Source organism: Labrus bergylta, chromosome 5 (genome assembly GCF_963930695.1).
Source record: "Labrus bergylta chromosome 5, fLabBer1.1, whole genome shotgun sequence".
NCBI lineage: Eukaryota > Metazoa > Chordata > Actinopteri > Labriformes > Labridae > Labrus > Labrus bergylta.
The window spans coordinates 18583040-18610775 of NC_089199.1; the positions used below are offsets into that span (position 1 = coordinate 18583040).

A 27736-nucleotide genomic window follows, 5' to 3' on the forward strand; every position below is an offset into this window, starting at 1 on the left:
TTTAAAAAAGCGTTCACAGACTTTTTGACAGAATAATGATTGAGACACATATCGTGACCCAATGAAAACGACTCCATGGCCAACTTTTGGGCCACTTGAGAACCACTGTCTTAGAGTATAGTCTAGACTTAAAGACTGAACTCAAACAACACTTCTGTAATGATGCATTAATGCAACCTGATGAGCCATCGACTCCCTGGACAAATATATTTGGGATAAGTTGCAAGTTATTATCAAAAGTGCTTACATAAGGGAAAATCCAGATTGTGATGATTGTGCTCTAACAAAGTGCCTTTTTTATTAAATTGACAACAATGATATGAGCCAGCCTCATTGATTTGTTTGGGAGTTCTGATAGCCCTGTAGGGAATTAAACCTTTTGCTGATTATTTGATGAAGTGCTGACTTCAATAGTCCCTGGCCCTGCAGGGCTTGCTTCATGCATGAGTTTTTATGCGTGCAAAGATGGTCTTTCTGGGTTGTTGGGAGGGGGTTGAAGATAAATGTTGTTGGGGGAGTGGAAAATGCTGAGTACAGGGTTTTCATATTGTACACAATCAACCCAAACTTATTTTTTATGCTTTAAGATACTTGAGTTGAATTGTTCATATTAATAATGCACTGTAAATCTGGTTACGGTTATTTTTGCCGGAAACAGCAAAACACTGTAAAACCTAAAACTGTGCTCTACAAATTTTAATAAGGTCTGCTGTCCTGTTGTATTCATATCCTCTGTTCTGAAGATGACTTAATCAGAGTGTAAAGCTCGGGGCAAACACACACAGGTCTCAGAGGAGCGCTATAGTGCTTACTGGTCGTGCAAAGCCACAGAATCAATAAAACATGTCAATAATGATTCAGTCCTTTACAGAAGTCAAATGCTTTGCCATCCAATTACAAAGGTGTTTGGGTCACTTCAAAGAGTAAATGACCTCAGCTTGATTGTACTCGATTATGACAAAAATCGATACCTGTACTTCACACGCTAATGCTTGTTTGTGGGACTGCATTTCTTATAAATGAATGTCATTGGGACTAAATAAATAGGGAACCATCTCTGCATTAATGTGGCAAAACAAAAACATGTCTGTTTCAGAACTCTGCTTCATTAACTTGTGATGTCACATTTCGGTTTAGGGTGGAATAAAAACATTCAGTCCAGTGTTTATTGGCTGGCAGAGCAGGTGTTATGGATTGTCTCAGTGCTGGGAATGAGTCGCTGACCCCTTTCCCTGATCCCTTTCCTGTTTGGCGTTGTGTGTGAGCGGCCGAGGTGAGGGAAGATAGAGTCAGTTTGTTCCCTGCTACTACGACATGTTTTTCTCAATTCCCCCTTCTCTCTTCCAGTCAAGTTGTGTTCCAGGTGGGGTGACACAGCGCAGCACGCTGCCACAGGCGGTTCAGGAAATTTGTGTCCTCCATCCAAAAAACATGTTTTGACCGTCTGTTCCACATCTGGAGGGTTATTTACTCCTAAAGCCATTCTTTATCAGCAGCCCCATGAAACAATATTCTTGACAGGTTCTATTTGCACAACCTTTACAATCAAAACATATTTTGTTCAAATGAAACAAAATAAAACAAATGTAGCAATTGTGTGCAGAACACTCCTGAGGGAGGCGATTTGGCATTGCCAGAAGAGCAGAGTGGAGCTATCTTTAGTCGTCCAGTTCCAAAACAAAAGGCTACTTTATGGCAGCTATAAATGTGCTACTACTGACACATTAAAACAGACTTGGCTTCAACCCCCTCATAATGGCTCTTACAGTAACACACTGTAACAAGGAGAAACAAAACAAATGAGTCACAGCCATTGAATTGTTTTGCTGGTGTTGTAGCATATTGCAAACTACATTACTCAGCATCCTATTTACACAAATAAACAGTTTAATTACTGCAGCAAAAACAATGGCCTCATCTTCAACAGAAATTAACTCATATTTAATACACACTTCAGTGACCTGCTTAATAATTTAGAAGCCGTATCATTACACACAGTAACATAAGTGTTGTTTAAATGGGTTTTCAGATGAAGCTAACATGATGTGATTATGTCTTAAAACACTCTCGACACCTCTGTGAGTCTGATCAAGCTTTGCACCTGCAGCACAGCTTCATCCTTTCTGCACCGTACCATCTGGAATGGGAATTTTTGCTGTGTATTATGTATGGGTTTGTATGCATCTGCAGCAGTCAGGGCTGGAACCCCACAGTGATACAGCTCTGCCTTTTCTTTTATTGTTCTTCTCTACTCCATCACTGTCCTTTGCTGTAAAAAAATCCCTCAGGTCTGCTACATTGTTTGACCTTCAATATGTGCATGTTAAAGGAGCTGTCAAATCAAAGACCCCAAGCGTGCGACGATCCCAGCCTCCCCCTGTGTTGCGCAAGGTGCTTCTGTCCTTGAAAGCACCACCACGAGTCCCTCACTGAAGCTGAAAGTTTGTCTGCTCCTCGAACCATCAGGCTCTGCACAGCACCAGCCAATCTGCTCTGTTAGAGGTTACCGAAAGGGTTAACATCTCCAACCTTTCCCATCTGTTGCTAAGGAAGTGTTGTGCAGGAAACAGGGAGAGCAGTTTCCTGTTATGAAGGGAGTTTTTTTAAGGGGTGCATTCATTCAATCATGCAACATATGCCTAGCCAGGAAGCCCAGCCAATAGCAAAAGCTTTGGTGTCTGAGAGAAATTGTATTTGGACACTGTTTTTAGGAACCTTTCTATGCACTGCTCTAGTTCAGGAAATAACCCACAAGTCAAAAATATGCTGGAGAAAACACAGACAATAATATGCTCAATTCTGAGTACTTGACATTTTGTATTACCCTCTATAAATAGCCCATAAATTCAACTCATAAGTACAAGTATCTTGTTCCAATTGTGCAATGCTGTATGAGTTGTAACTTTAACTCGTATCAGTTAAAGGACGTGTTCAATGTGCAGATGTGATTCAATAACAATAACATGCTGCTGTTTGTGCATAAACAGTGGCTGTAGATGTAAAGCTCTCCACCATTACAATAAAGCTCTGGAGTAGGTTTAAATTCAGTTATGGTCCAAATCTCTTGCGCTGAGTGGATTTAGTCTTAAACTCCTCTCTACCTCCAGAGAAAAGCATCGTTGCGGTTGCACACAACTGTGGATCAGCTGTCCGAAGCAAAACATGCTCAGATATGAGTGGAATATCCCTGGATGCTATGTGTGGTAGTGGTAAACACCTGCAGTTACTTAGATAGTAAAGCTAATGGTGTGCAGTCAGTGGATAGCCTACATAAAGAGAGTGGGTTTGATTCGCGCTCCTCGTCCGCGTCCGCGTGGGTCTGTAGTCCAGCCTCAGGAAGCGCCAACCAGCACCTCCCGTTTCCACACAGGAGGCAGGAGCGCACTAGTTCACAGTAGCATCAGCACTGGAGATGCACGCCGGCTTAGAGCTCAGCAGACACTATACGAACACAGGCGTCTTTTATAGTACGCTGTCAATTGAGATAACCACTGCAACACGATCTGCATGTCCTCGTGTACAACTTGATTTTCACGCACTGTGTTTGTTTTCGGATTAAGTTTCCGCCTAGTTTCGAGGGACACAGTCGGTGTGGAGGAAAATGAGGATAACTATCGGTGGCAGCAGATGATGATGTCCCACCATGAATGCAGGTTGGTTCTTTCATTGTCCTCTTTAAAAGTCCTGAAACATTAAATATTTTAAAACAAAGAAAAGTGGTGCACAATTTAAGCAACGTTGTGTGTTCATGTGAGGGCGATGTAAGTCAAATAAACTTTATTTATTTGGTTGACAAATTATTCTGCCTGAGTTGTTTCATATTTAAAATAAAATGTAGGATTTGTCATAAAGTTATGTACATTTTATTCAGATGTCCCTGCATGTTTCCAATTAAAATCAATTCGTTGAATGCATTAAAAACAATTGAGTAAGTTTAAATCCACGGATCAAGTTTTCTACTGGGATTTGTTCAATTCCAGGATAAGTAATAGGGTTAGATTGGATTAGGCCTATAATCCATGGCTATGTATAGATTACATTTTTATAGGCTACAGATTGTCACCTGTGTTGCAAGTGCCTTGTCATGTATTACAGTAAGTGAAAGAAGCCAACTAAACCTCTCTGATAGCCAATATATTTTCTCAACAATCAGAAGTTTCGAATTAAACAAAATAATGTTCCCCTTTGTTCCGCATTCTTGTCACTTAAGAGTTTGGACAGGTTGTCAAGTCTTGACGGCTGACATTTCATTATGAGGACAAAGTCTGAAATCATATCCTGTAAATTTGGCACTGCCATGGTCCCAGTGTCTATCTCTTCCTTTGTTTTTCAAACATTTGTTGTAATTGAATTCTTGTTGCATAATTCATATCCTGTTGTTTGCAGTTGGGTGCTTTGTCAGGCTGGGACCCTTGTTTTCTCTCCCGGTTTTATTGTTCTTTGATGCACTCAAAGGACCTTTTCAGCAAAAAAAAAAAAAAAAAAAAAAAAAGGTTGTGCCAGTGTGGGTGGTTGTGTGTGTTTTGGAATCTGTGTGAGGTAGTGCGAAAAGGTTTTGTGCGAATGAAGGAAAAATTGCATGAAGGACGTCCATTTGTGTTGTGAAAATGTGTATTCCTAGAGGTTCATGGAGGAGTGATGGGGGACCATGCTGTTAATGTCCTCCCCCCCCCCCCCATGGACATCCTGTGTGAGGTCCTGTAAGGAGGCTCTAATGGAGAAGCTCATAAACTTGGGATTATAGAAATGATTGCAGTGACATTGAGCACCACTCTTTTTCAAAACCTGAAAAGTTTTGTCTGAGAGTGTTTTTTTACGTCGATGAAAAGCAGTCTGTTTAAAAGTCATGTAAGATGAATAAGATTAATCCAAAAAAACTGAGAAAGAGAGAGAGAGAGCGAGAACACTCAGAGATAGTCAGAGTGCACACAGGGTTTAAAAGGATGTGCGTCAGGGCAGGTACTAAATAACAGGAAGAGACAAGGGGTGTACACACTTTGTTAAGTATGGGTGTGTTTCATGACAATTCTAAATGTTGTAAGCTGTTCTCTTTTATGATTTATCACTTAACATTTTAAAACTCTACCACATTTAGACTCTCATTTTAAAACAAGTCATTAACGCACAGCATCAAAATGTGATAACTGTCATAGCTACATAATCCTCCATATTGTTGTTTTTCTATATACTGATTTTTCATTTTTGAAGGGATATCAGTTTTTCTTTAAAAGTTTTTGATTCTTTTTTTTCTCCGTAAATTTTGCTGTATTCATCTAACCTTCATGTGTCATTTCCCAGACAGGGAGATGTTATTGTTCCTCCTCTAAGTACCCTGTGGCTCTGTTGTTTTTCCTGCTGATAATGTCCCCCGCAGCATTCTGCATGTCCCTGAGTATTGTACAGGACTTAACTTCCTATTAGCATTCTTTAACATAACAGGGCCCTGACATTTATCCCTATGTGAGGCTTGATAAAGCAGTAAAATGTATCCTAGAATTGAAAGCATTAAGATGCTTTTACACTTTTCTTACATGATTTTTTTGACTCTGTTTGCACGCAGATTTTCAAAATCAACTGCAAGTCCCTCGACCAAAGATCCGCAGTCATCTGAACATCAAAGTGCAGTCCAAACTGATGTCCAGGGCGTGTCCCCCTTTGCATGGCTCAAAGCCCCCTGTCGCCCCAAAGCCCGGACCCTTTTATAAGTCTCATGCACAGAAGGAGCCCTGCCCCCAACAGAGATTGAGCAACGGAGACCTGGCTCACTCCGATGGGGAGACGGAGGATATCAATGAAATAGCTGAGGAGAGCCCGGACATTGAGGAAAAATGTGGGGCAGAGAATTCAGGTGATGACAATGACACAGAGCACAGTGAGGATGAAGTAGAAGGTGAAATTAAGGAAGGAAAAGAAAAAGCAGTGGACATATTAGAAAAAGATGACAACAGCGTTGGCTCTGAGGACACAGTAAAAGCTGATGATGGTTCTACTCTTGAAACTACTGATGATGAAAACACTGACAATGACTTGAACCAGACTGGAGGTTGCAATGACACTGATGATGAGACTAAATCAACTGCCTCACTTCTGCCTGCTGAAATGAAGGATGAAACAGGAGAGGATGTACAAGAGGAAGAACTGAGTAGTAGTAGTAGTAGTGCAAAGACGGAAAAAGGGTTTTACCCCAAAGGCGACTCAGATGGACATGAAGAAGAAGAAAGCCTTGGTGAAACACTATCACTCAGTGACTGTGACAGAGATTTAGGTCTTCTAGAACTGAACAGTGGACAAAGTGAAGACTGTTCGCACCTTCCACATGAGACCAAGCTAGAAGCTGGTGGATTTGCATTTGGATTCAATGTGCTTCCAACTGTGACTGAGGAGTATCCCTACGATGTGATTGGCCCAACAGATGATGCTAGTGATACATGTGAGTCATGTGACCCAGCTGAAACGGGCAACACAGAGGTATGGCAACCAGAAAGGGCCACCAAGGACCTCTCTGGCTGTTTCCGATTCACATCCAGCACTGAGGATGTATTCGGGCCTTATTCGGTCATTGAAGCCGTCCCAGTAGATATGGCCCAGACTGCAGACCCTGAGTGGTGTCAGGATAAATCAGATGAGACACCTTCAAATGAACTGGAAACGGCAGATGGGTCTATTCAGGAACCTTACTATGTGTCATCAGATGATGTGGACAAGCTTCAGGACAAGCAAGCCCTCTGTGATCAGGGTGTGACGGAGGAAAGCCCTGAGCTGTCGTATCAGCACAATGACAAAGCAAAGGAATGTGAGTCAGCAGATGAGTATGCAGACATCGATGAGAGTCTCTGTTCTAAAGCAGATGACTTTGAGCATTTGGAGTGTGTTTCCTCTGAGGATTACGTCGAGATTGGAGATGACGATGAGGAGGAAGAAACGGAAAAGATACACGTCAAAGGGAAAAGTGTAAAAGAGAGAACAGCTAAAAGAGAGCAGGCTTTCCTCAGCCAACGTTCAAGCTGCCAGCCTCGCCTCAGATTGTGCAACATCACAGTGCCACCCGATCTAGACCTGGGCCGCACCCCAGAACTCACCAACAGGGTGGTGTTTGCCCACACCACTGAGGCCTTCGAAGAGGACATTGAAGAACTGGACTGCCATATTGTGCCTTACTATGAAGAAACAGACTCAGACAGTGAAGAGCATATATATGAAGAGGCAGGGTTTGACTCTGAAGGGGAAAACTTTGTGATGCTTGATCGGAAGACAGTTGTCTCACGATCACGCTCTTATTCTGGGAAAGTTCCAGGTTATGTCCCTGAAACTGTACCAGAGGAGACAGGGACAGAGTACCAAACACATGATTACTGTACAGTAGCCTTGGAGAAGAACAATGAACCATTTAGAAATTCAAGGCAGCCTGCTGTCAACTGTTTGATCCCCTCAATGAAGTCTCGTCGCTTCTTGTTATATTCCCGGTCCGCAGAGGGTCCTGAGTTGACCTTGAAGAGTCCCACAGAGAGTGGCCAATCATTAAAGGATGACATTAGGATGAGGAGGAAAGATGATACCCTTTCGCTCCCATGTGTTATCACCTCTTCTGGAAGCTTCTCACAGCATAGCCATCAGTCATCTAGTGGCGTTTCCACTCCAACCTCTCTAGTAGACATTCCACCTCCATTCGAGCTGGCATACATCACTAAAAGACCAGTCACTAAGAGTTCCCCATCCCTTCTGATTCAGCATGAACCCAATGATCTTCCTAAGAAGAAGTCCTCGTTCAAGCGCTTCCTTGCTCTTAAGTTCAAGAAAAAGACCGATTCAAAAGGTTTTAGTGATGGAAGTGTCCGCTCTTCACGGTCTTCCTCAGAGTCTAGCCACCATGGCCCATCAAGAGTCATAGACCTTGATCGCAGAAGCACCAGCAGCTCTCCTCAGCTTCAGTCCCACATGGTGAATCCCCAGCAGCGTACCTCAGACCTGCCATCCACCTTTGTCCTGTACAACCAGAGGAGGAAAGGTGACCCCAAAGCCTACGGCAGGGGTGTCTCAAGAGTGGAGTCCTTCGAGGAGCGTTCTAGGCGCTCCCTCATGCCGTTGCCTTTGACCAAACCCCGCTCAATATCCTTCCCCAGTGCAGACACCTCTGACTATGAAAACATCCCAGCCATGAGCTCAGACTATGAGAACATCCAGATACCAGGCAGACCCATCAGATCACACACTGTGACCGAGTTTTTTGAAGACCCAAACCACACCACGATTACCTGCAATGAGAACGATGGCTATGTGGATATGAACAGTTTCCCTGGGATTAACAGCAAGCCCCTGGTATCGACAGATGACACTGAAAGGTAAAGTAAAAGCTGGATAAAGTTAAAATGGTTTTCTATCATCTAAACTGAGCCTGAAAGGGCTGATTAAGCCAAGTTACACAATCAAATGTGATCTATACATCAGCATACCTTTTTAACATAAAGCATCTGGCCACTGAAAGAATTTTGACGAGTTTTTGGCCTGTTTTTGAGCAACCGACTTTTTATTTTTTGCAGCCAACTCAACCATCCAGACCAAGAAAACCCTCATAGTCCAGAAACTAGTGTTATTAAGGTCAATTGCATTTTGTTTGTGCTTTTCATGACTTTGGAATTTGCATGTACAATTTAGAATCCACAGGCCTCAGTCATCAGGTTTTTCAGTGCTATGATAATGCCCAATGAAATATGTGTTTATTTTCCTCAGTCATATTGGTGTTGAAGCAAACATTTCAGAGGTAGAGGCAGGGCTTATTATCTAAAACGCGGGTGAAATCTTCACCATCAATCACAGTGTCTAGAACTCACATTTGCCACATTTGTAACAATTCTGGCTCCTTAATGTGAATGTTTGCTGGTTTCTTCTGTTGTCCATATTAGTAAATTGAAGACATTTGGTATGGAAGCACAAATCAAGCCGTTTGAAGGCTTCCAAATTGACAGATGAAGAATGGGATGGCTTTTTAGGAAAATTGTCAGTTGTTGCAGTTTTAAATAAGATGTCTCCACACACAAAAAATCCAATACTATGTTGTTATTTATGATCATTAAAAGCGTTTCTCCTCCCAGCCATTCATTCTTGAAACCAAGTATGTTCCCTTTGTAGTCTGAAGAAGAAGTGAGAGTGTTCATCAAGGGAACCACTCTCAAAGTAGTCAGCTGGGTTATTAGGCATGGACCCATCTGCTCAATGGGGCAATCTTGACCCCTGAACAGCTGACAGATAGTCTTACACTGTATCTCAGATGAGCAAAGGGCACCTGGCTGAGAGTTGAATCAGAGCTCCCTCATGTAAGAAAGTGTTCGTTGAGAGATGAGCAGCCTGCTGTGTCAGGCATCGCTGGCTTTGGAAAGATGGACAATGCTTTTGGGAGAGCTTACTCCTGTTTTTTCATTTGGTAGATTTAGCGGTCACATCTGTGCTGCTGCTATACCTCTGCACGTCTTAGGTGAAAGAACAGGTATTGCAATGGGCTAACTCACTTATTTTATTCAAATTAAAGAAAGTCATTATGGGCTGCAATTAAAAGTGTAAAAACGAAGGGAGTGCCTTTCACACAAGGAAGCTGAGAAGAAAGTGAGAGAGAAGGGGGAGGGGATGTGTTAATACAAGGTGCAGGAGAGTAAGAAAACAAGACTAAAGGAATAAAGTAGTATGAAGGAGAGGGAGGGGAAGTGAGAACAAGAGAAAGGGAGCAAGCGCAGTTCCTGTGTAATTGCTCTCCTGTACCTGACACTTATGGTTAAGTTTAGGAGTGCTTTTATTAAAGTAGCTCTCTCTCAAGTGCTTCCCTTTCATTGGACCCTCAAGGGGTATAGCAGGATTTACTGCACTGTGTGATAGATTGAGGAATCACCACGGTCAGACTGTACCAAATTACCCCGGCCCCTGTGCCCCAGCTTCAGCCACTACAGGCCCACTGTCTTTCCCCAGTCTTAATAAAAAAAAGTTGTGTGTGATAACCTGTGTGTACAGACCAAGAGACAGGCCAAGAGCTTCAAGGCTCGAGACAATCTTTGGGAAGTACTTGTGCTTCAATGCTTGTCTTTATTTCCTGTAATATCCTATTGAGCTATATTGTTGCGAAACAATCTGAAAATGCTTAAATAGATTGCAGATGCGTATACAGATCTGCAAATATGAAGAGAATTTGTAGATGTCCACATAATTATAAATGGCCAAAGAGTGTGTTTACTCTAAAGCTGAAAATACATACAAGTCATCATCAGTTAAAACAGAGGCCCCCTTCTGACATAACTGTCTGCTTACACATGACTTTTGTAACACCTCTGCCGTGCAAGAGCCAATTACATGTGATGTGACCCACACATTTGTTGATCTATGTAGGAATTTGCAAATTTTTTCGCAACTCTAAAACCTAATTTTTTCACAATTTGAGCTGTTACTAATTCCAACATTTATTTGTAGATAGCCTTTTATTAGGGTTTCGGCTTTCATTTATATTATTTTCTTCTATTTTTATTCTCAGCCAGACATTCGGTGCAACAGTAGACACAATACTATCGCCAGACTGTTAACATGCAGTGTGCTTTTTAAACTCTCCACATATCCTCCACATTTGAAACCCTCCTACTTCACAGACAATGGCCCCTCAGTGAGAGCTCTTTTCTCTTCAGTGATCTTATCGATGTGGCTCATTGTGTGTCGGAGGTCTCACACCTCTCACAATGATGCAAATAACCTATCTGTCCTGTCACCTCGCCTTCACTGCATTCCCTCCGGAGATGCTGCTGTTGCCAGGGCGGCTCTTTAGTGTGTCTATACGGGCATGGTTTATGTTTGTTTGAGTGTGAATGTATGTGTGTGTAAGTGTGCTGCACAATATTGGACAAGTGTAGTCACTGTAGATGTTTGTCCCTGCTTTTGTGTGTCAGCTTACTCTAAACTCTGTTTCAAAGCTGGACATTACCATTGTCCCAGGCTGCCCGTCTGATGGTGGCAGTGATTTATTGAGATCCATTCATCAGTCAGCGTGGTTTCAGACCCTCATATAGTGGATTTTTGTAGCGAGGGAAATGGCCAAAAGGCCTCAGAGTTCTGCACAAAGTATCAGGCATGCATGTTAAGGAGAACTCACAAAACTGCTGTGCTACAGGCTTGGCTTGTTTCCATTTGTGTGATTAATGTAGAGCACCATTCAGAGCCTACTTCACATGCATTCACGCTAAGCAAAGAGACATGTTCATTAGCAAGCATTGAACAATGGAAAAAGTATGCATGCTAATGATTTGTCCCAAACCTAAACCATGGTGTTTGTTTGTAGAGGTGTGTATGTGTGTGTGTGTGTGCATGTGTGTGTGTGTGTGCGTGCGTGCGTGCGTGTGTCTACAAGTGCATGCAAGCTAAGTTACAACCCAGTGCAGTTTTATCAAAGATGAGGCTCCAGCTGAGAGTGCAGTCTCAGCAGGACTATCCTTGCCAAGAAGCCATGAAGCAACAAATGAGTTTTGAAAAGGGCCAAAAGAAGCCTGGGATTTGTGATTGTGCTGAACTTATGGAACCTATTAAGTGTTGTTTGTGTCCACTTTAAGTAGTTCCTTGTAGACTTATAACACTAGTGCAGATGTGTTGTCGTCCCTGTGCACACTGTAAAAAGAGCTATAGTGGCGCATTGTGCTAATGTATACACAATTGTTCATCTCTAGTTTACCCTTTGGCGTTGTTTTCACATGAAACCATACATGAGACTTCTCAGAGTGATGACAAAGCTCTGCCATGGCCTCTAAAACAGCTCCTCCTCCCACTGCGATGTTAGTAGTGATGAGGGAGCCATCTTAAGTACATTGTTGAACTGGGTGGTGGCTTTGTGCTGTGTGGCGAGCTGGTGGACAGGGCGTGTTGTTGGCTCGCCAGGCCTGGTGCCTGGAGCTCAGAGGTCACTGCCAGGTCATCCCCGGGGAGGAAACGTCCAGTCGTGGAGCTTCCCACCAGTCTGTTTACAGGAAATGCAGGACAAGGGTGGGGCTCTGGCGGGGACAAGAGAGGACAGAAAAGGATGATGGCAAGAGAAGGGGGTCACCATTGTGGTTTGGTGGTTCCCAGACTCTCCCTTGAACAACAAAATGAGGTGTGGTGCGGCAGGTTTCCTTTTATTGGTGCAGAGGTTTGTCAGGAATGCCCTCAGTCTCCCATTTCATGCACCCAAAACTGCAAAGTTAGCATAGTGGAGAAATCAGCTGAAAACGTATGAGCTTTGAGCAAATAACACTGCTGCATATGAATAACAGCCAGCAGCAGTCAAAACACCAGACTCTTCACAAATCTCTTCATCTTACACTGTCAGAATACCACAAGCTAACTGTCAATCATTATCACCAAAATCAGCAAACAATTTAAAACTGCTCCAATTCTCTAAATCCCCTCATCAGTATCCCGATCTGCTATAGTTAGCGGTCTAATAAGCCCTTTCAGCTACTCATATTTCCTTTAATAGCGCCATTACAAGTGGAAAAAGCCTGCCAGATTGCTTTTAATATATATTTAAGTACCCAATGTTGGCTCGATTGAATTACATATTACAGGAATCATCATTCCACAGAAGAAGACAGGTCTTTTTAAGGAGAGTCATTGTGTTCTCGTCTGAATTTGACACAGTAGATTTAACTTTGCCATGTTATAAAAGACATTGGGCTTTGTCTGGAGTAATAGCGTTGCCTTAATGGTATTGTTAAAGGGCCTCATGCACTACCATGCTACCATATTATAGCCCACCATTTGAATATAGCTAAAACCTTGTGAATCTGACAAGTGCAACTAAAAAAGTAATTTTTGAGATTTTAAATTATGGAAAAATGGGCTAGGTTGATAAAGAACAATATGAACATCAAGCTAAAGCATCTGTGTTAAGAGAGGTTTTCTGACCAAGAAAGCAAAGAGCGCTTAGTTTATAGCACAGATAATGTTTTTCTGTGATTGTGATATTGATGGTACATAGTAGACTAGAGTCAAAAGGTGAGAATACTTTGAGGGGGTTTTCTTGGACATATGAAGGAATTCCCCTCACCCCCCCGAATATATCAAAACCTATGAGTTAATTCAAAGAAGACCCACCCCTTCTCCTCTGTATCCCAGGAGCCCTCACCAGGTTCATCTGTCTACTCTGAGGTCAACCATGAGTAATGGCCAGTATGTGTCTTCTGCAGCCCACCCAAATGGGAGGTGTGTGTGGTGGGTGGGTGTGTGGTGGGTGGGTGGGTGGGTGTGTATGTGTGAATGGAGAAGATCCAGTGGATAACTCTGAAAACCTTTGGTCTTTAATAGCCTTCTCCTCTCTGCACACACAGGAGGGTGTTTAAGACCTCAGGACAATCATCATTATCCTTCTACCAGATATGTTTTAGGAAAATGTTCAATTTCTCACATGTTCAGTCAGCCTGATTTGATGTCTTTGAATTAGATGTTACTGTTGTTGGATGTTACTGTAACTTTAACGTGAGCATGTAGCTTCCTCAGGTTTGCCCAGCAAGGCGCTGCCATTCCTGAGAAAGCTACAGGTGAAACGCTTTTTTTGCTCAGTAACAATAAAATCATTTTCAGTATGCCACGGATTATTTATTTATGATTTAATTATATGTTCCTGCAACTGACCGGCGCCTAAGAATGTAGGTTGGCTGTGCATGTAGTACCCTGTGGGTCATAGATATAGTTATGTGAAGGGAAAGCACAGAAGACGTTTGTCAAAGAATTGGTTTCACTGAAAGATTCAAATGACCAGAATGCAAAGCAGCTCCAGAGTTGTTTCATTGCCAGAAAGAATTGCAGATGTCGTGAGAATTACTGATGTTATAAATCCTAGAATTCATTCATTAACTCAACATACATCACTATTCTGTATCATTGCACGTAGCGTCTTCCAAGTTGGCCTTTGTGTTATTTGCGTCTAACAGTACGGTTAATCGTTTTCATATATGCATCATGACATATTCCAGATTTGTCACAAGATTTAGCTTTTATATCTTACTGGTGGTTAACTTTATTATGTTGCCGAGCATGTATGCTATGAAACGTTTTCATAGTTTACAAGTTAGCAGCTACATGGCAGATATATGACAGCTATAAAGGTCAAGCTGTCCAACAGATGTTATTTAGCTTATTAGACAATATACCCAGTTAACATCCTATTGTTATCCTCCACGTGAATGTGGTCAAATACACTGAGTGGATCTTAATGGGTCAGAGGACATTTTATAATTACCACAGGTTGCATTTAAGGGGATTAAGTGTGAAATGACCTAAACCGTGCCCCCCCCCCCTCAGGTACAGCAGCACACAAAAGGATTATCAGCATAAGAACACAACTGTGCCATCTGTGGGAAGAACCAATCACAAGAGGGATTACAGAGTGCCACTGGAGGACTCCACATGAGGAGTGGAAATGTTCAGAGACTCACACAGGAAAAGACAAACCATCTATTTCCATATCCCTATATTTCTCAGGGTGTTTAGGCTATATGCTGCGTCAAAGAATACAGCTGCTTATACTGTAAATGTGCTGTTTGGAATTTGTGTCCCTCATGTATATTTGCATCTCCAACTGGAAATAGTCATGCTCTTTCTTTATGGGGGGAAGTATTGCCATTTAAGCAATACTACAATGAAGATGCTGCCATAGTATTAAATATTCATATGTATTTATCAGTGCTGTAAAACTGCATTTATACTTTGGATTCTCCTTCTTCCCCTGGCAGTGCCTACACAGAGCCTTTCCCAATGAACCCCGTCTCCGCTGGGCTGTCAGCGGATGAGGATCATGGGCGGACTTCAGAGGAGGAAGAGGGGGCTGGGGAGCAGTGTTACGACCGACAGGTGAGATATGGGATACAGAGACAAATGGATTCAGGTAGGAAAGAGGTTAATTCAATCCTTAAAGCAAGAAATGAATCCAGAAAATCAACACTTTGAAAATAGTATGCTACAGGAGTCCTATTGAATGATAAATCAGAAGGCATCAGGTTGGATTTTTAATTAAAGTTATAAGAATAAGTCTATGCCGTAGATATGAATGAAGATGTCATTGTCCCATAAAATCATTTCCCTAATTGAAATGATTCAACTCCCCAGACATCCATACAGTAAAAGGCAGACATTTTACAGTAGCTCAGATATGGACCCCTCCCTTCCTGCTGCTAACACAATAATACCAGAGTCCTTCTCTCGTCATGGCGCATACATTTCCTTGTTTTCCTTTCTTCAGAAGAAAAATACAATAAACTAAAGGCAAAAAACAAAAACAAAGGGGAAGATGACCAGAGATAGTTCACTTGGCTCCAGGAACATTTTAATTCAATGAAAGTGTGCTTTGTTTGTATGTGGCGAAAACAAGGATCCGATTTTCTTTGATTCAGTGTTTGTGAACTGCCCCTCATAGGAAAAAATAACACTGATACAGGAGCTTTGCTGGTAAACCCCTAAATGGCTTAAATGTTATGTTTTTGGTCCGGATGTTTTGGGTCCTTGTGATTGGCCTCTAAATGAATGGGCAGCATTGTTGTCACCACACACACACACACACAGCCTCTCATACATAATGCATCTGAATTTAAACGTTCCCATGTTTGAGAAAGCCCTCGTCTTTGCTGCCCTGTAATAAAATAATCAGTCTTATTCTTGACAGCAGAATCTAACAAATGAAAATATAAAAGTGAATTTGCTTTTTCGACACTCTCCTTGGCCGCTGTGTAGCTATAATGTTGAGAGTGATAAGTGCCCACAGAGAGCCTTTACACATTAGCTGTGTTCATTCATCTCCCACTGTTCTCCCTCCCTGTCACACAGATTGATGGCCGTTCCCGAGCTTTCTATGTCGCCAAAGAGCTCGTCGACTCGGAGAGGCTGTGAGTATTTCCCTATTTGCACACTCCTACTGCATGTCATCATCACACAGAACAAGGCTGTATACAAATCCAATTCAAATGTTTGGTGTCTTCTTAAATTGCTGAATCTTACAAATGTACCTTTCCTGCTCCTTAGCTAATCTATTGAGCTGCATGCAGAGAAACTGACAGACGATTACACAGGTGTCTGGTGTAATTTATTAAATACAACATCCTTGTCCTTGTCCTGATACACACTTAACCGTTCTTTGATGTAGTTTACTCATCCTGCATAATTTAGGTGATTTAATGAGTCTTGTCGAAAGATTAACACACTTATGCAGAAGGTTGTAAATTCCCTTTTTCACAGTTGAATTCATTTCTCTCCTCCTGTTTTCCAGACATGTTAGCGCCCTCAAGCACCTTCAAGAGGTAAGAAAACCCTCTGCTGTCACACCATTATTGTGCCACATTAGCTTTAAATGTGTCCTGCCTAAATGCCCATTAAACTTTCTTGAAAACCTCCATGCAGATAACATCACATCCTGTGTGTCTGCTCCCCAGTCTCTGTCTCCATCTTCTCCTCCTCCCGCCTGTTGTAAGGCTCTGCTCAGGTTTATCAATGTTGTTGCAGCGAGATCTACTTCCTGGTCTTGACAAAGTTGACGTGTCCTACTGGTGTGGCCGGTTGTAAGACGACAGCGTGCGTCCACCAGGCGCTCTCGCTGATGCAGCCTGTGTATCTAAACTGATATGTGTACTCTGATACGATAGCCACTCTTTTGGCAGTCTGCCACCTAAAGGTCACAAAAAGGCTGTCGGGGCCTTTTATTTTGGTAGTGGATTCAGAAAAAGCAGTGCCCTCTGAATACTTAGATGGCTGTCTACCAATGAGTCTAGTTCTGGACGAGCTTTTTGCATTTGCTAAATGCTTTTCTTTGCTGCTGTCTCCAAGTGCTTACTATAAGTTGGGTCTCTGTAAATAATGTTGCTTAGAGTATGGTTTAGTCCCCTTCTCTATATGTAAAGTGTCATTAGATAAAATAAAAACTGACTGGTTGATTGACATTTATCTTAAAATACCACCAAAGTGATACTGAAACACTTAGAATATCTATTTATGATTGATCCAAGAGGAAAGTCATACAGAAGCGTTCATATATGAATAGTTTGAATGAGTCAGTGTAAAGTCGATGATTTCTCGAACAAATCTGACAGGAAGAGGCATTGACGCTGTAGAAACCCATCAGTCACACGTGTACCTTCTAACCTTGAACAAGGTCATAACCTGAATTTCTTGTGTCCCTCCCTCAGCGTGATTTATGAACGCCTGCTGCCTGTATAAAAAGCAGCTGATTTGTGTAATATGTCATTTGAAGCCATTAAACAGTCAACTAATGCAAATATTATACAACGGAGCCCTCTAATAATCCTGAATCTGCAACCTCATCATGATGCTCAATTATACTAATTAGCTGATGCATACCAAAGCTCAGACGAAGACGTATGTTGAAAACTATATAGTGGGCATTTGACAGTAATGTTCACGAGTAGCCTGAATGATTTAAATTCCTAAGAGGAACTTTTGGTTTGTGGAGATTTTAGTGCCCCCTGTGGACAAAGAGGTGCCCCTTATCTCGTTACTGACTTTGTCCTGTATATGTTAAAGTTGCGATAGAAGAAGATACCACCTGGGTCTGTTTTAAGAGTCAAATCTTTACAAAAAACATGAATATTTGCTGTGTGGTAAATGTTTTTATCAAGTCTGTTTCTGCAGCGTGCTGTTAATAACTTCGTCTGACACCTATTCTGCGGCATTGTTTACAGGAATTAATACTAATTATACAGACATAGTCTTTATGCTGCTGATCGTGGGTGTTTTTGTAGGTGATAATGAGACATCAGATTTCCACAAAAAATCTCCACAGGAGCTTTGAGATATTTTTCAATGTAAGTTATCTATTTAAACAAACGACACAATAAAAGCTTCTTAGTAACCTCTTCTCTGTTTCACCGTTATGCTTAATTTTATTTTTTTCATCATGCTATTGCAACATATATAGACAGTGTTAGGGTGTTGCTATTCCTCTAATGTCAAACAGTGATGTAGTGAGATAAATGTTACTGTTGATGCTGACTGATGTCAGAAAAGGCATGAAGCTGAAGTACATAGTTTGGAAACACGCCAGCATCCCCCCATGCACAAACTCACAGTTTTTTGGGGTTTTTTTGGGGGGGGGGGAGAAACAACAGAAGCATGAGTGTTAAGTGAGAGGCACACATGAGCTATTGTTCCATTGTTTGATAAGGAATAACAAGAATACAAAGAATTTCCAGGCCCGGTGTCCACATAGGAAGGGAGGCCGTGCTCCTCTTCTAAAGGCCTTTCCCTTTAACAGCTACAACGTGTGAGCCTCAGACTTTTTTTTTCCTCATTTGTAACCCTCGATATAGTATGAACAGATTCTCTGGGCTGAGTTATGAACGAGCATCACTGGCTGCTCAACCAACTGCTTAATGCTGGGTCTTGACCTGCCTTACAGGAGGGAAATAGGGATAAAGTGGAGAGTGCAGAGCAAAATTAAAAGTAGAGCTCTCTCTATTCACTGATCTGAGCATGAAGTGCGTGTGTGGCTGGTCAATGTGCATGATGGACGGTGGGTTCTGAGAGTGTCGGCACATTATCTCACAGCCGACTGGGACCACTCTTTATGTTTTATGTCTATGCTTAACTCACATGGGCTCCAGACATTCTCCCTTTCAGAAACACACTGAAGCTTTATGTATGACATTAGTTTACTGGCTGTACATGCAGAGAAAACATTTGGACACCTCATATGACTCACTTACTTTCATTTTTTATTTTTTTTATCTTACTTTGCTGAGTAGAGAAGTAGCACCCTCTCTGTTTTTTTACTCCCATAATTCCTCATATTGGTCCACTTAGTCTCTGACACTACAGCTATTAATGCCTTTCTTGTTGTTTTATGTGAGCTGATTGAATGGACTTCCATTGGCCAGAATTCACTCCAATCAGTGGATTTTCAGGTTTTTGTCTAAAAAATGGGGTTTACGTACAAAACAGCATTGTATCATAGAGAACCAAGGTCATTATGCAACAACACCTGGTGTGTAACAAGCAGTTGCCGCCTTTCCTAAATGCTTGGATAGAGCCCAAAGTGGCGGGAGGCACTGAGGTGATTTGAAAGGAGGAGGGGGACAGGAAGGATGTTTAGGAGGATCTGACCTTCCTTCCTTCCATTTTTCTCCCCCTCTTCATTCCTCCATGCCTCTTATTTTTCCTGCTCTCCCTCCCTTCTTCCTTTTCATCCTACCCTTTCTTTCTTTCTTATTGTTTACAATCTGTTCCTATGCCATACACTTGTCTCTCCTTACTAATCCTGTTTTTCCTCCCCTGCACAGGAATTCAGGTCAGCGGTAACAGAGGTGGAGAGTGAAGATGGAGAGCCAGTGCTGGAGGAGCAGAGGCTAGGAGAGATACTAGGCGTGCTCCCTCAGGTCTACAGCCTCCATAGCAGCATCCTCTCCGAGCTGGAGGAGCGCATCAGTCAGTGGTAAGAAACATGTGACTTTTACAAATGTAACAATACACAGGATCTCAGAATGACTTATGCGGTATAGATGGGGGGTAAAGACACTTTTTATATGGCTCTAATTTATTCTCTACAAGGTCACAATTATAACTCTACATTATACAAATGCTGCTTTAAAATGCATGAGAATTCAAAGGTTGTTTCTCAACCAAGAAGCCTGGCATATCAGCTATTTCACCATCACACTGCAGTGCTTTTTAGAATTAATAAACCTCATAAACTCGTGATTTTATTCTCATTTTGGTGCTCATTCTTCAAGGGATAATTTGACATTTTGAGAAATGCACTTAGCTTTTATGCTTGGACTCCGATTGAAAAATCAATACCCATATCGTGTCTGTGCACTGTATAAAAGGCAGCCAGCTAGCTTGGCTTAGCAGAAGGTCTGGAACAAGGGAGGAAAAGCCTTCCTCAAACCAAAGGTAAATAAGACTTCTTATCAACACTCTTCTTACTGACCAAAGCATGTCAATTCCACTGCCAGGGGGCTCTCAATCAAATCAATAACAAAAGATCACGTCAAGGCAGGCAGGGAATCATGAGAGTGGGTCTGATTCTCCAGCCCCACCCCTGATGAAAACAAACTCCATGTAGATCGTCATCAAGACAAACATTTACAGACGAGACAATGTATCAAAGTATAATTAACATTGTGTCACAGCAGCACATACAACAACAGCACAGCAGCTTTCAGGAACAGTTCCCGCTTCCTTATGTAGCACTCTTTGATGTAACATCCGGTGTTTCCACAGCAACGACAATGGCGTGGTGTCTTCTGCGACAAGACACGTCCCCTTACAACTAAGAAATGAAGGATTTCTCTGGCTTTGATAACTGACAGAAATGTTAGAGGTTATGTACTCAACAACAAATATGAATGACATAGGTTCAGTCCATATTTAATTAATTTAGATATTTGATTGTAAAAATTCTACATATTGTATCTTTAAGTTAAGATAGGATCACATTGAGTGTGGCAAAGACCTTCTCATCAAACTCTCTGCTTGAAATCAAAAAGGCTTATTGTCCAAACATCTTAGATACCAAACGTTCATTTTAGGTTACAAGTGCAACCCCCAAAATTCCTGTTGGCCTTTCATTAGTCTACTAGTAAAAGTGACAAATGATAATCTGCGAGAAATTTTAAGCACTATTTTAAAAGCTATATTATTACTTCTTATCTAAAAAATATAGTGTTTACAACTTTTTAGCAATGGCTGTCAAGCATTATAACAAAACATTCAGAAACTCAGTTACTTTGGGAGAAGATGGCCATTTCGTTTTTCCTTAAAGAGTCCCTGATTGATGGAATGCATTGTTTTTTTTGGATTTTCTTTTATGTTTATGTCAAAGCATTCACATTCACTTTTTCATCTGAAATGTCTAAAAAGAATGGACTTTTATCTTCTGTGCAGGGAGGAGAGTCAGAGGGTGGTAGATGTCATCCTGTCCCGTCAGGAAGAATTTCGGGTGTTTGACACCTACATCTCCGAGTATGATCGCAGTATGTCCCTACTGGAGGAGAGCTGCAGGAACAACCTTGTGTTTGCCAGCATCGTCAAGAAATTTGAGGCAAGGCACTGAACAGAATTACTTACTATAGACCTGAGTGGACAAAAAGTAGCTCTGTTAGTTTTTAGGTCTATTTCAATATTTTTCAGTATTTTGTGTTTGTAAAGATCCTCTTTAAAGGGGGACTTGTAAAAGTAGCAGTCACATATTAATATCTCAGGTTTGGTTTCTGTATTTCTGAAGGAAAAGTAAGGCCTTATGGGGGTTTCTGGGGTGCAGAGATTGAACTGTTTTTCTCCTCTGACTCTCATGCAGCCTCTCTACATTAGAGGAGATACAGTCTTTTTTTAAAGCCTCTCTATCCCACCTCTCTACACGAAACCGACCTTTCCACTGTCATGCTCACATTTTTAATTCCCACTCCACACCAAATACCCATTCTTTGTCCAGCATGGATCTCTTCATCCTTGATCCCTGTGGAGAGCAGGGAAGTGGGATTTGGGTGGCGGGATCATAACTCAGTAACAGCTCATTCTAATACCATAGCACAGATTGTGTGCCTGGTCTACTTAATCAAAATGTTATCCTTGTATTCAATACCAGTGGCTATATTCCCAGCTAGTAACAATGCAGAAACTATTTTTAAATAAAAGGCAGGATATTAAGAGAGCCCATAGATAAGAGCACAGCGATAAAGCCAGATTTCTCATTTCCATGCTGGCTGTGCCCTGATCTATAGAAATGATTCATAGTTCACAGCAGATGTGAAGCAGCACACGGGTCAGCCAGAATAAAGAATTGTGTATACTCATTTAGATTTTGTTTTATCAACTACGTATATATCCAATTATTGTGCTACAATGTGTGTATTGCACAGCCATCAAAAGCCTCTCCTGAGCTCCTTTTTAAATTCTGGTTTAACAAAGTTAACTGTTCATCCAAGCACCTCTCTCCCCAAATGTTTCAACCAATCAATCAATCTTTCTTTGTATATCACCAATGCATAACAGATGTTATCTCAAGAAACTTTAAAAAAGCAGGCCTGGACTTGTTTTATTACACATAACTGATAACACAACATAATTGGTTCCATGTTGTACTCTGATTAGCTGCCAGTGGCTGCCACAATGGTTCCAGGCATTTCTAGTTTGATAAGAAAAGTGAACAGACAAGGCTCCGACTGTCTGCCCTTATGAATATTCAGCCACAGCTGCCCTATGCCAGAACAAATTTGGCTTTGCCAGACTTTAGTGGAGTTAATGTAAATAGAAAAGAGTGGACGTGAGAGAAATAGACTTTGAAACAATGTGTTCAGTAAACATCGACCTTTAGTATCTTTTAGCATGTTTTCACGTTGTAACCTACTTGAGCTAAATATTTGGCCCTTGATAACCTTGGTTGTAGTCAAAAATGTGCATCTTAGTTAAAGCCTTCATGATATAAGTCCCTTTGAATACATCATCACTACCTCACTGCTTTCTGGTGCATCCATACATTTATTTTATTTGGCAAGAGGGGAAAATGAATCATCTTATCTAACAAAGCTTAGAAAATTAGTATGATAAAAAATGTTCTATGTTTTTTTTCTTTCTTCTCACCTGTGTCCACATAAAGACTGTGACTCATCTTACACCTTAAAATGAACACCCAAAGGCCTCTTCAATTACCTTTTTTCTCACTTCCATGGCAGATTCACCACACCTGCCACTGCACCCACACACTACATATAACATTTACTTTTCCCACATTGCATGTAAGCCTGTTATCTGGGGGCTTTCCTACCCCACCTCCCACACCAGGGCACGGTGTGTGTGCTGTATGTGTGATGGATGCTGTGTTGAATCAGAGCACCGTCTTGGGATTTGCAAGGTGTGTGTGACCTCGCTGTAATGAGGGAGAAGTGGAGCTGAGGGAGAGCAAAGAGTATCATACAGGTCAGAGGATGCCCTATACGTACAAACTGAGAGAGAGAGATCGGTCATTTATCTGCTGGCTTTGTGACAGAACACAAATCATTTTACATAAAAGAACTGGAAAAACTGATTTGAATGTTTTCATTACGTGCTTTATTCTGTAAAATGTTCATTCTGTATCAATTATAGCCATTTTTCAATTTCTCTTTTTCAAGACTAAAACTCTTGCCTTTCTCAAACCCCCCCCCCCCCCCCCCCCCCCGCTGCTGCGGTTTATTGCTACAAGCCAAGTCCAGCAGTTTAAGTGGTAGTAATTTCATTGTGGATGTGGTGATGACAGTGATGAAGTAGCCACAGACCCTGATCCGATCAGAGCCAGACCCTTACAGGATTAAAGCCTTCTCTCCACAGCCAGTTTCATGTGTATCACACCATCCATAAACATTGGCCAACACAGTGCAGTGTGTGTGTGTGTGTGTGTGTGTGTACATGTTTGTGTCTGTGTTTTGTTTTAGAGTGCTTCTGTGCCTCAGTCTGTGTCTGTGTTTGTTTTGGAGGGGCATATCCATACGCACATTTTGCAGATCTTAATGAAACTTGTTTGATGAAATCTCTCCAGCTTGGATTTATATTCATGTCATGGCTCTTGTTTGTGGTTTTCCTCTTTTGCAAGAAGCCCAGGAGGAAAGGAGGAGGAGGCTGTGCAGCAGGTGGACGGAGAGCGATAGTGGAAGAGAGTGATGGAGTGAATTCCTCGTAAAGGCAGCTGGGCAATGAGGCAGACAGAAGCTAATTAGAGAAGCAGCCTCCTTCACAACTCCCCAATTAGATCAGTTGTGTGTGTGTGTGTGTGTGTGTGTGTGTGTGTGCGTGTGTGTGTGTGTGTGTGTGTGCGTGTGTGTGTGTGTGTGTGTGTGTGTGTTGGTGGAGTTATGGGGCATCACACGCTCCCTCTTCCCTCCTCCTCCATTTTGGTCGAGCACCCAAACAAACCACGCTCTAATTACCATCTCTGGAAAAAGTCACTTCTACTGAACACGTGTCAATTGGATGATAATTTACAAGCGACACTTGAGGAGGGCAGATGTTTCGGAGGCATAGCTGGTTAAATAATAGAAAGATGCTTATTATTGCGCTGAATGCATAATAATGATAACTTTATTTAAATAGAACTTTTCAGTGCAGTGCTTTAAAGAATAAATCAAGGTGAGATAGTACAAACAAATACACAGACAAATAAATAAAATCAGAGGATCCAAACACAAGTTCAACATATCAATAAAAACCTGGAAGTACAACAAAGGCAACAGTTAAGATGAAGCTAAGCGGAAAAGAAAGAGTTTTAAGAAGAGATATACCAGGCAATCTGCAGGCAGTGTGTTCCCCTGAGTTGGCAGGATTGGAATTACCTGATTTTGGTGGATTTTATCAGTTGAGCAAAGTAAGATGCATAACTTTGGTCACCTGGATGTCATAGGACAAAATCTGGGTCAAAAATTACAACTAGGTTGTGGAGGGTAGCATGTAAACAGCGAATAAGAGTGAAACTAAAACAGACTCCTGGGGGACCCCACAAGAAAGAGGAGAGGAAGAAGCATCCCCAAGCATGACAGAAAAAAAGACAGTTTGACAGATAGGAAGTGAACCAGTCCAGTGCAACACCACTGATGCCAACAGTGTACTTGAGACAGCATATTTAGACACCTGTTCTGGCATTATCAACCTCATGCAGTGACCAGGAGAGAGAGGGAAAGTGTTCAGATAAAAGTGAGAGAAACGCAGAAGGAGAGTGTTCATGAGGACTACATTTAAGGAGAAAGGGATGACAAGATGAGAAAACAAAAGAGAAAGGAAACAAAGGGGGGAAAGTTTGTATTTCTGAAGGCCTCTTCATTAACAATGGCACAAGCACTATACCCTCTTAGTTCTGAACTCCAGACTGTGATAATTAAGACAAAGACCGACATGTTCAACCAGCATCCCTCCCTTTACAAGTCTAATCACCGTTATCTCATCACCAGCCTCTGGTCTGTGTGTTTGGAGCTGCTTGTGTGTAGGAGTCTATCAATAATGTATTGTTCTAGTTTGTGAATGTGTGCGTATAGTTCAATGTGTTTGTGCGGGGCCCTGTGTGTGTCCATGATTGTGTAGTATAAATAAAATGAAGATGCTGTTTCCCGCAGGGTGTTATCTCTGCCCTCTGCCTCTCTAATGTAGGACTTGATTGGATTAGAAAAGACTGCATCTGTGTGTGTGTGTGTGTGTGTGTGTGTGTGTGTGTGTGTGTGTGTGTGTGTGTGTGTGTGCGTGTGTGTGTGTGTGTGGGTGTCTGGTGCAGTCCCCCGTTGCTTCACCACCGCTCAGGGCATAAATACCTGTCAGAGACAATTAGATCCAGATTGATTTTCCAAAGCTCTCTTTGATTGCTCCTATTTCTGTCCCCTTTCACCTGCAAATGTCTGCTCTGGGAAGAAGAATGGGAGTTGTTTAGGGTTTTTGTGTGCTGGAAAGACGTTTGAAGGTCGGCCAGTGGGCCAGTCTTCCCTTGGTCTCCTTTGACCTTGACTTACAGCAGCATATAACAAAGGTTACCTGCATTTAGAAGAGGTATTGTTTGGTGGGTGATTCTCAGATCATCTTTCCACAATATGGATTGATTTAGGTGTATTTAAAAAAAGACTGATATCTTGTGTATATTAAATGTAACAGAACTAAAGACTTACATGAATGAGAACAACTTGAGAGCTCATACTAGTTTTTTCCTTTAGCTAATATATCTCACTCGGGTCTCACTGCGTGAGCTCACAAATACTGATGTCACAAGGTCACAAATACAGATATATTTTTATGTGTTTTGTATTTGGTTGTATGTATGTGTGCAGACAAGAAGCCCAGACGAAGCTGAAGTCCCACTGAAGCACCAGCTGCTGCAGGTTATAGTGAGAGTACTTCAATATCGAATGCTACTCACAGGTAACACAAATACACACATCTGTTCAAAACACACAAAATATGCAAGATCATTTAAGTGTTTGCTGCATAGAAAAACATCAAAAACCTTTTTACAGTGGCAAATTTGACTGAAGAGCGAAACATTTCTGAGGTTACAGAAGCTTATAGTAGCCTACGCTACTTTCTGTTTACACAGCAAACCAAGAAAGCTGTTGCGGTACAACCCTGTATTGTACAGAAGTCAGCAAGAGTTTGTTTTATTACTTGTAAATTTTTCAAAGTTTTCATATGTAAGATGAAGAACTTGCTATTTCTTCTTCTAAATGCTCTCCCTGTTAAGTTCACAAATGCTAGAGAAGATTGGAGTATGAGCATAAGGTGCAAGATTAAGATTAGCCTTGCTCACTGAACAGCCTAAAATTGGATTTAAAAATTCACTTATCGTATCACATCTTTTGGTCTTTAACATCTTTGTTTGTTTGATTCTTCCCTAGATTACCTGAACAACCTTTCTCCTGACTCGAAAGAATACGAGGACACACAAGGTAAACTCGCTTAATGGACCTCTGTGATGTTCAAAACCAAAGCCTTTCCTTCATGTCTTTCCTTCACTCCTTCAAAGTCATGTCTTTGTGGTTGTCAAACACACACTGCCACTTGCACACTGCAGCTGCTGGACATGTATCAGGCCGGAGTTGTTGAGGCACAGCAACTGAGTGTTTTTATTGAATTTGGTTGTGTGTAAATCTCTTTCTTTCTCTCTCTGTTTGTGTTGCAGCTGCCTTGGTGATCGTGTCCGAGGTTGCAGACGAGGCCAACGACAATCTGAAACAGGGGGTGAGTTTACTCTGTATACGCTCCATGTGTTTAGATCATTCACACTGTTTAGCTCCTGTTGTGTTTGATATATTCACTGCCCAGCGTGCCGTTATTGAGACGCGTCTTTATATTCTACTTGGCAATGAAAGAGCAATTTTCTGAAGGAGATCAGGCGTGAAGAAGATAGACAGCTGAGGTTTTGCCTTGTATGAATCCCTCTTTTAAATGATGTGAAGGAGAGGTCTATCCCTCTGTGGCTTTAGCCTCCACAGCTTGTTGAGTAATACAAGGGGCGAGGAAAGATGATGTCATCAAGAGTCCCAGGTGTATGATTACAAAGGGAGCAGTGTAAGGGTATAGACAAGACTAACATCCCACCCCCCAAACATGAGCAGTTCATGGAGATAATTCCTGGACCTCTCCCCAACGTCTTTCTCGCCTCTCTCTGTCAACATCGCCTGCGCCTCACATTGGCTTTCCTCCTTTTGAGCACACTCATCTTTTTCTGTGCACATGCACTGATACACACACACACACACACACAGGCTGACAGAGTGGAAACACAGGATCCTTTTCATTCACAAACAAACAAGGACAGTTTCATTCTCCTGTCTCCTCTTCCGTCCATTACTGGATAATCTCTCTGTCTTTATCTCACTCCCTTTATCTCACTGCTGTCTCTCCCCTCAGGAGAATCTGCTGCGTCTGGTCCACATAGAATACAGCGTGAAGGGCAAAAGAGACCTCCTGAAGCCTGGAAGGGTGAGCACACAACATGCAAGCAGCGTTGCAATCAAAACACAGCATTTAAAGGCCTTGACTGGATCTTAACAGTGCTTTGTGTCTTGTGTTTTTCTTTGTGTGTTTCTTTTGGCAGATGTTTGTCAAAGAGGGCACACTCATGAAGGTCTCAAAGAAAAGCAGGCAGCCCAGACACCTGTTTCTGGTAATGTGCCTATCTTGTTAACATACCACTTCTCACTTTCAGACACATTATTAGACCATATATGTGTGCGAGCATTTTAAATACCATTTTCCCCTTCTGTTGTTTCAAAGTGATATTTTAACATTT

At 41.8% G+C, this 27736-nt stretch overlaps 1 protein-coding gene across 2 annotated transcripts in view; it reads left to right on the forward strand.

The window, feature by feature from the left end:
* Positions 1–3383: 3383 nt before the first annotated feature.
* The window catches only part of fgd5a (FYVE, RhoGEF and PH domain containing 5a), a 32330-nt gene continuing 7977 nt past the window's right edge, over positions 3384–27736 (forward strand). For both annotated transcript variants that reach the window (XM_020633127.3, XM_020633128.3), the window contains exons 1-12: positions 3384–3653; positions 5561–8339; positions 14730–14847; positions 15817–15875; positions 16256–16286; positions 19278–19429; positions 20884–21040; positions 25776–25866; positions 26340–26390; positions 26624–26682; positions 27355–27426; positions 27542–27610. In XM_020633127.3, the coding sequence (XP_020488783.2) occupies positions 3644–3653; positions 5561–8339; positions 14730–14847; positions 15817–15875; positions 16256–16286; positions 19278–19429; positions 20884–21040; positions 25776–25866; positions 26340–26390; positions 26624–26682; positions 27355–27426; positions 27542–27610 (3648 nt within the window). In that variant the 5' untranslated portion in view covers positions 3384–3643. The remainder of the gene's footprint in view (positions 3654–5560; positions 8340–14729; positions 14848–15816; positions 15876–16255; positions 16287–19277; positions 19430–20883; positions 21041–25775; positions 25867–26339; positions 26391–26623; positions 26683–27354; positions 27427–27541; positions 27611–27736) is intronic.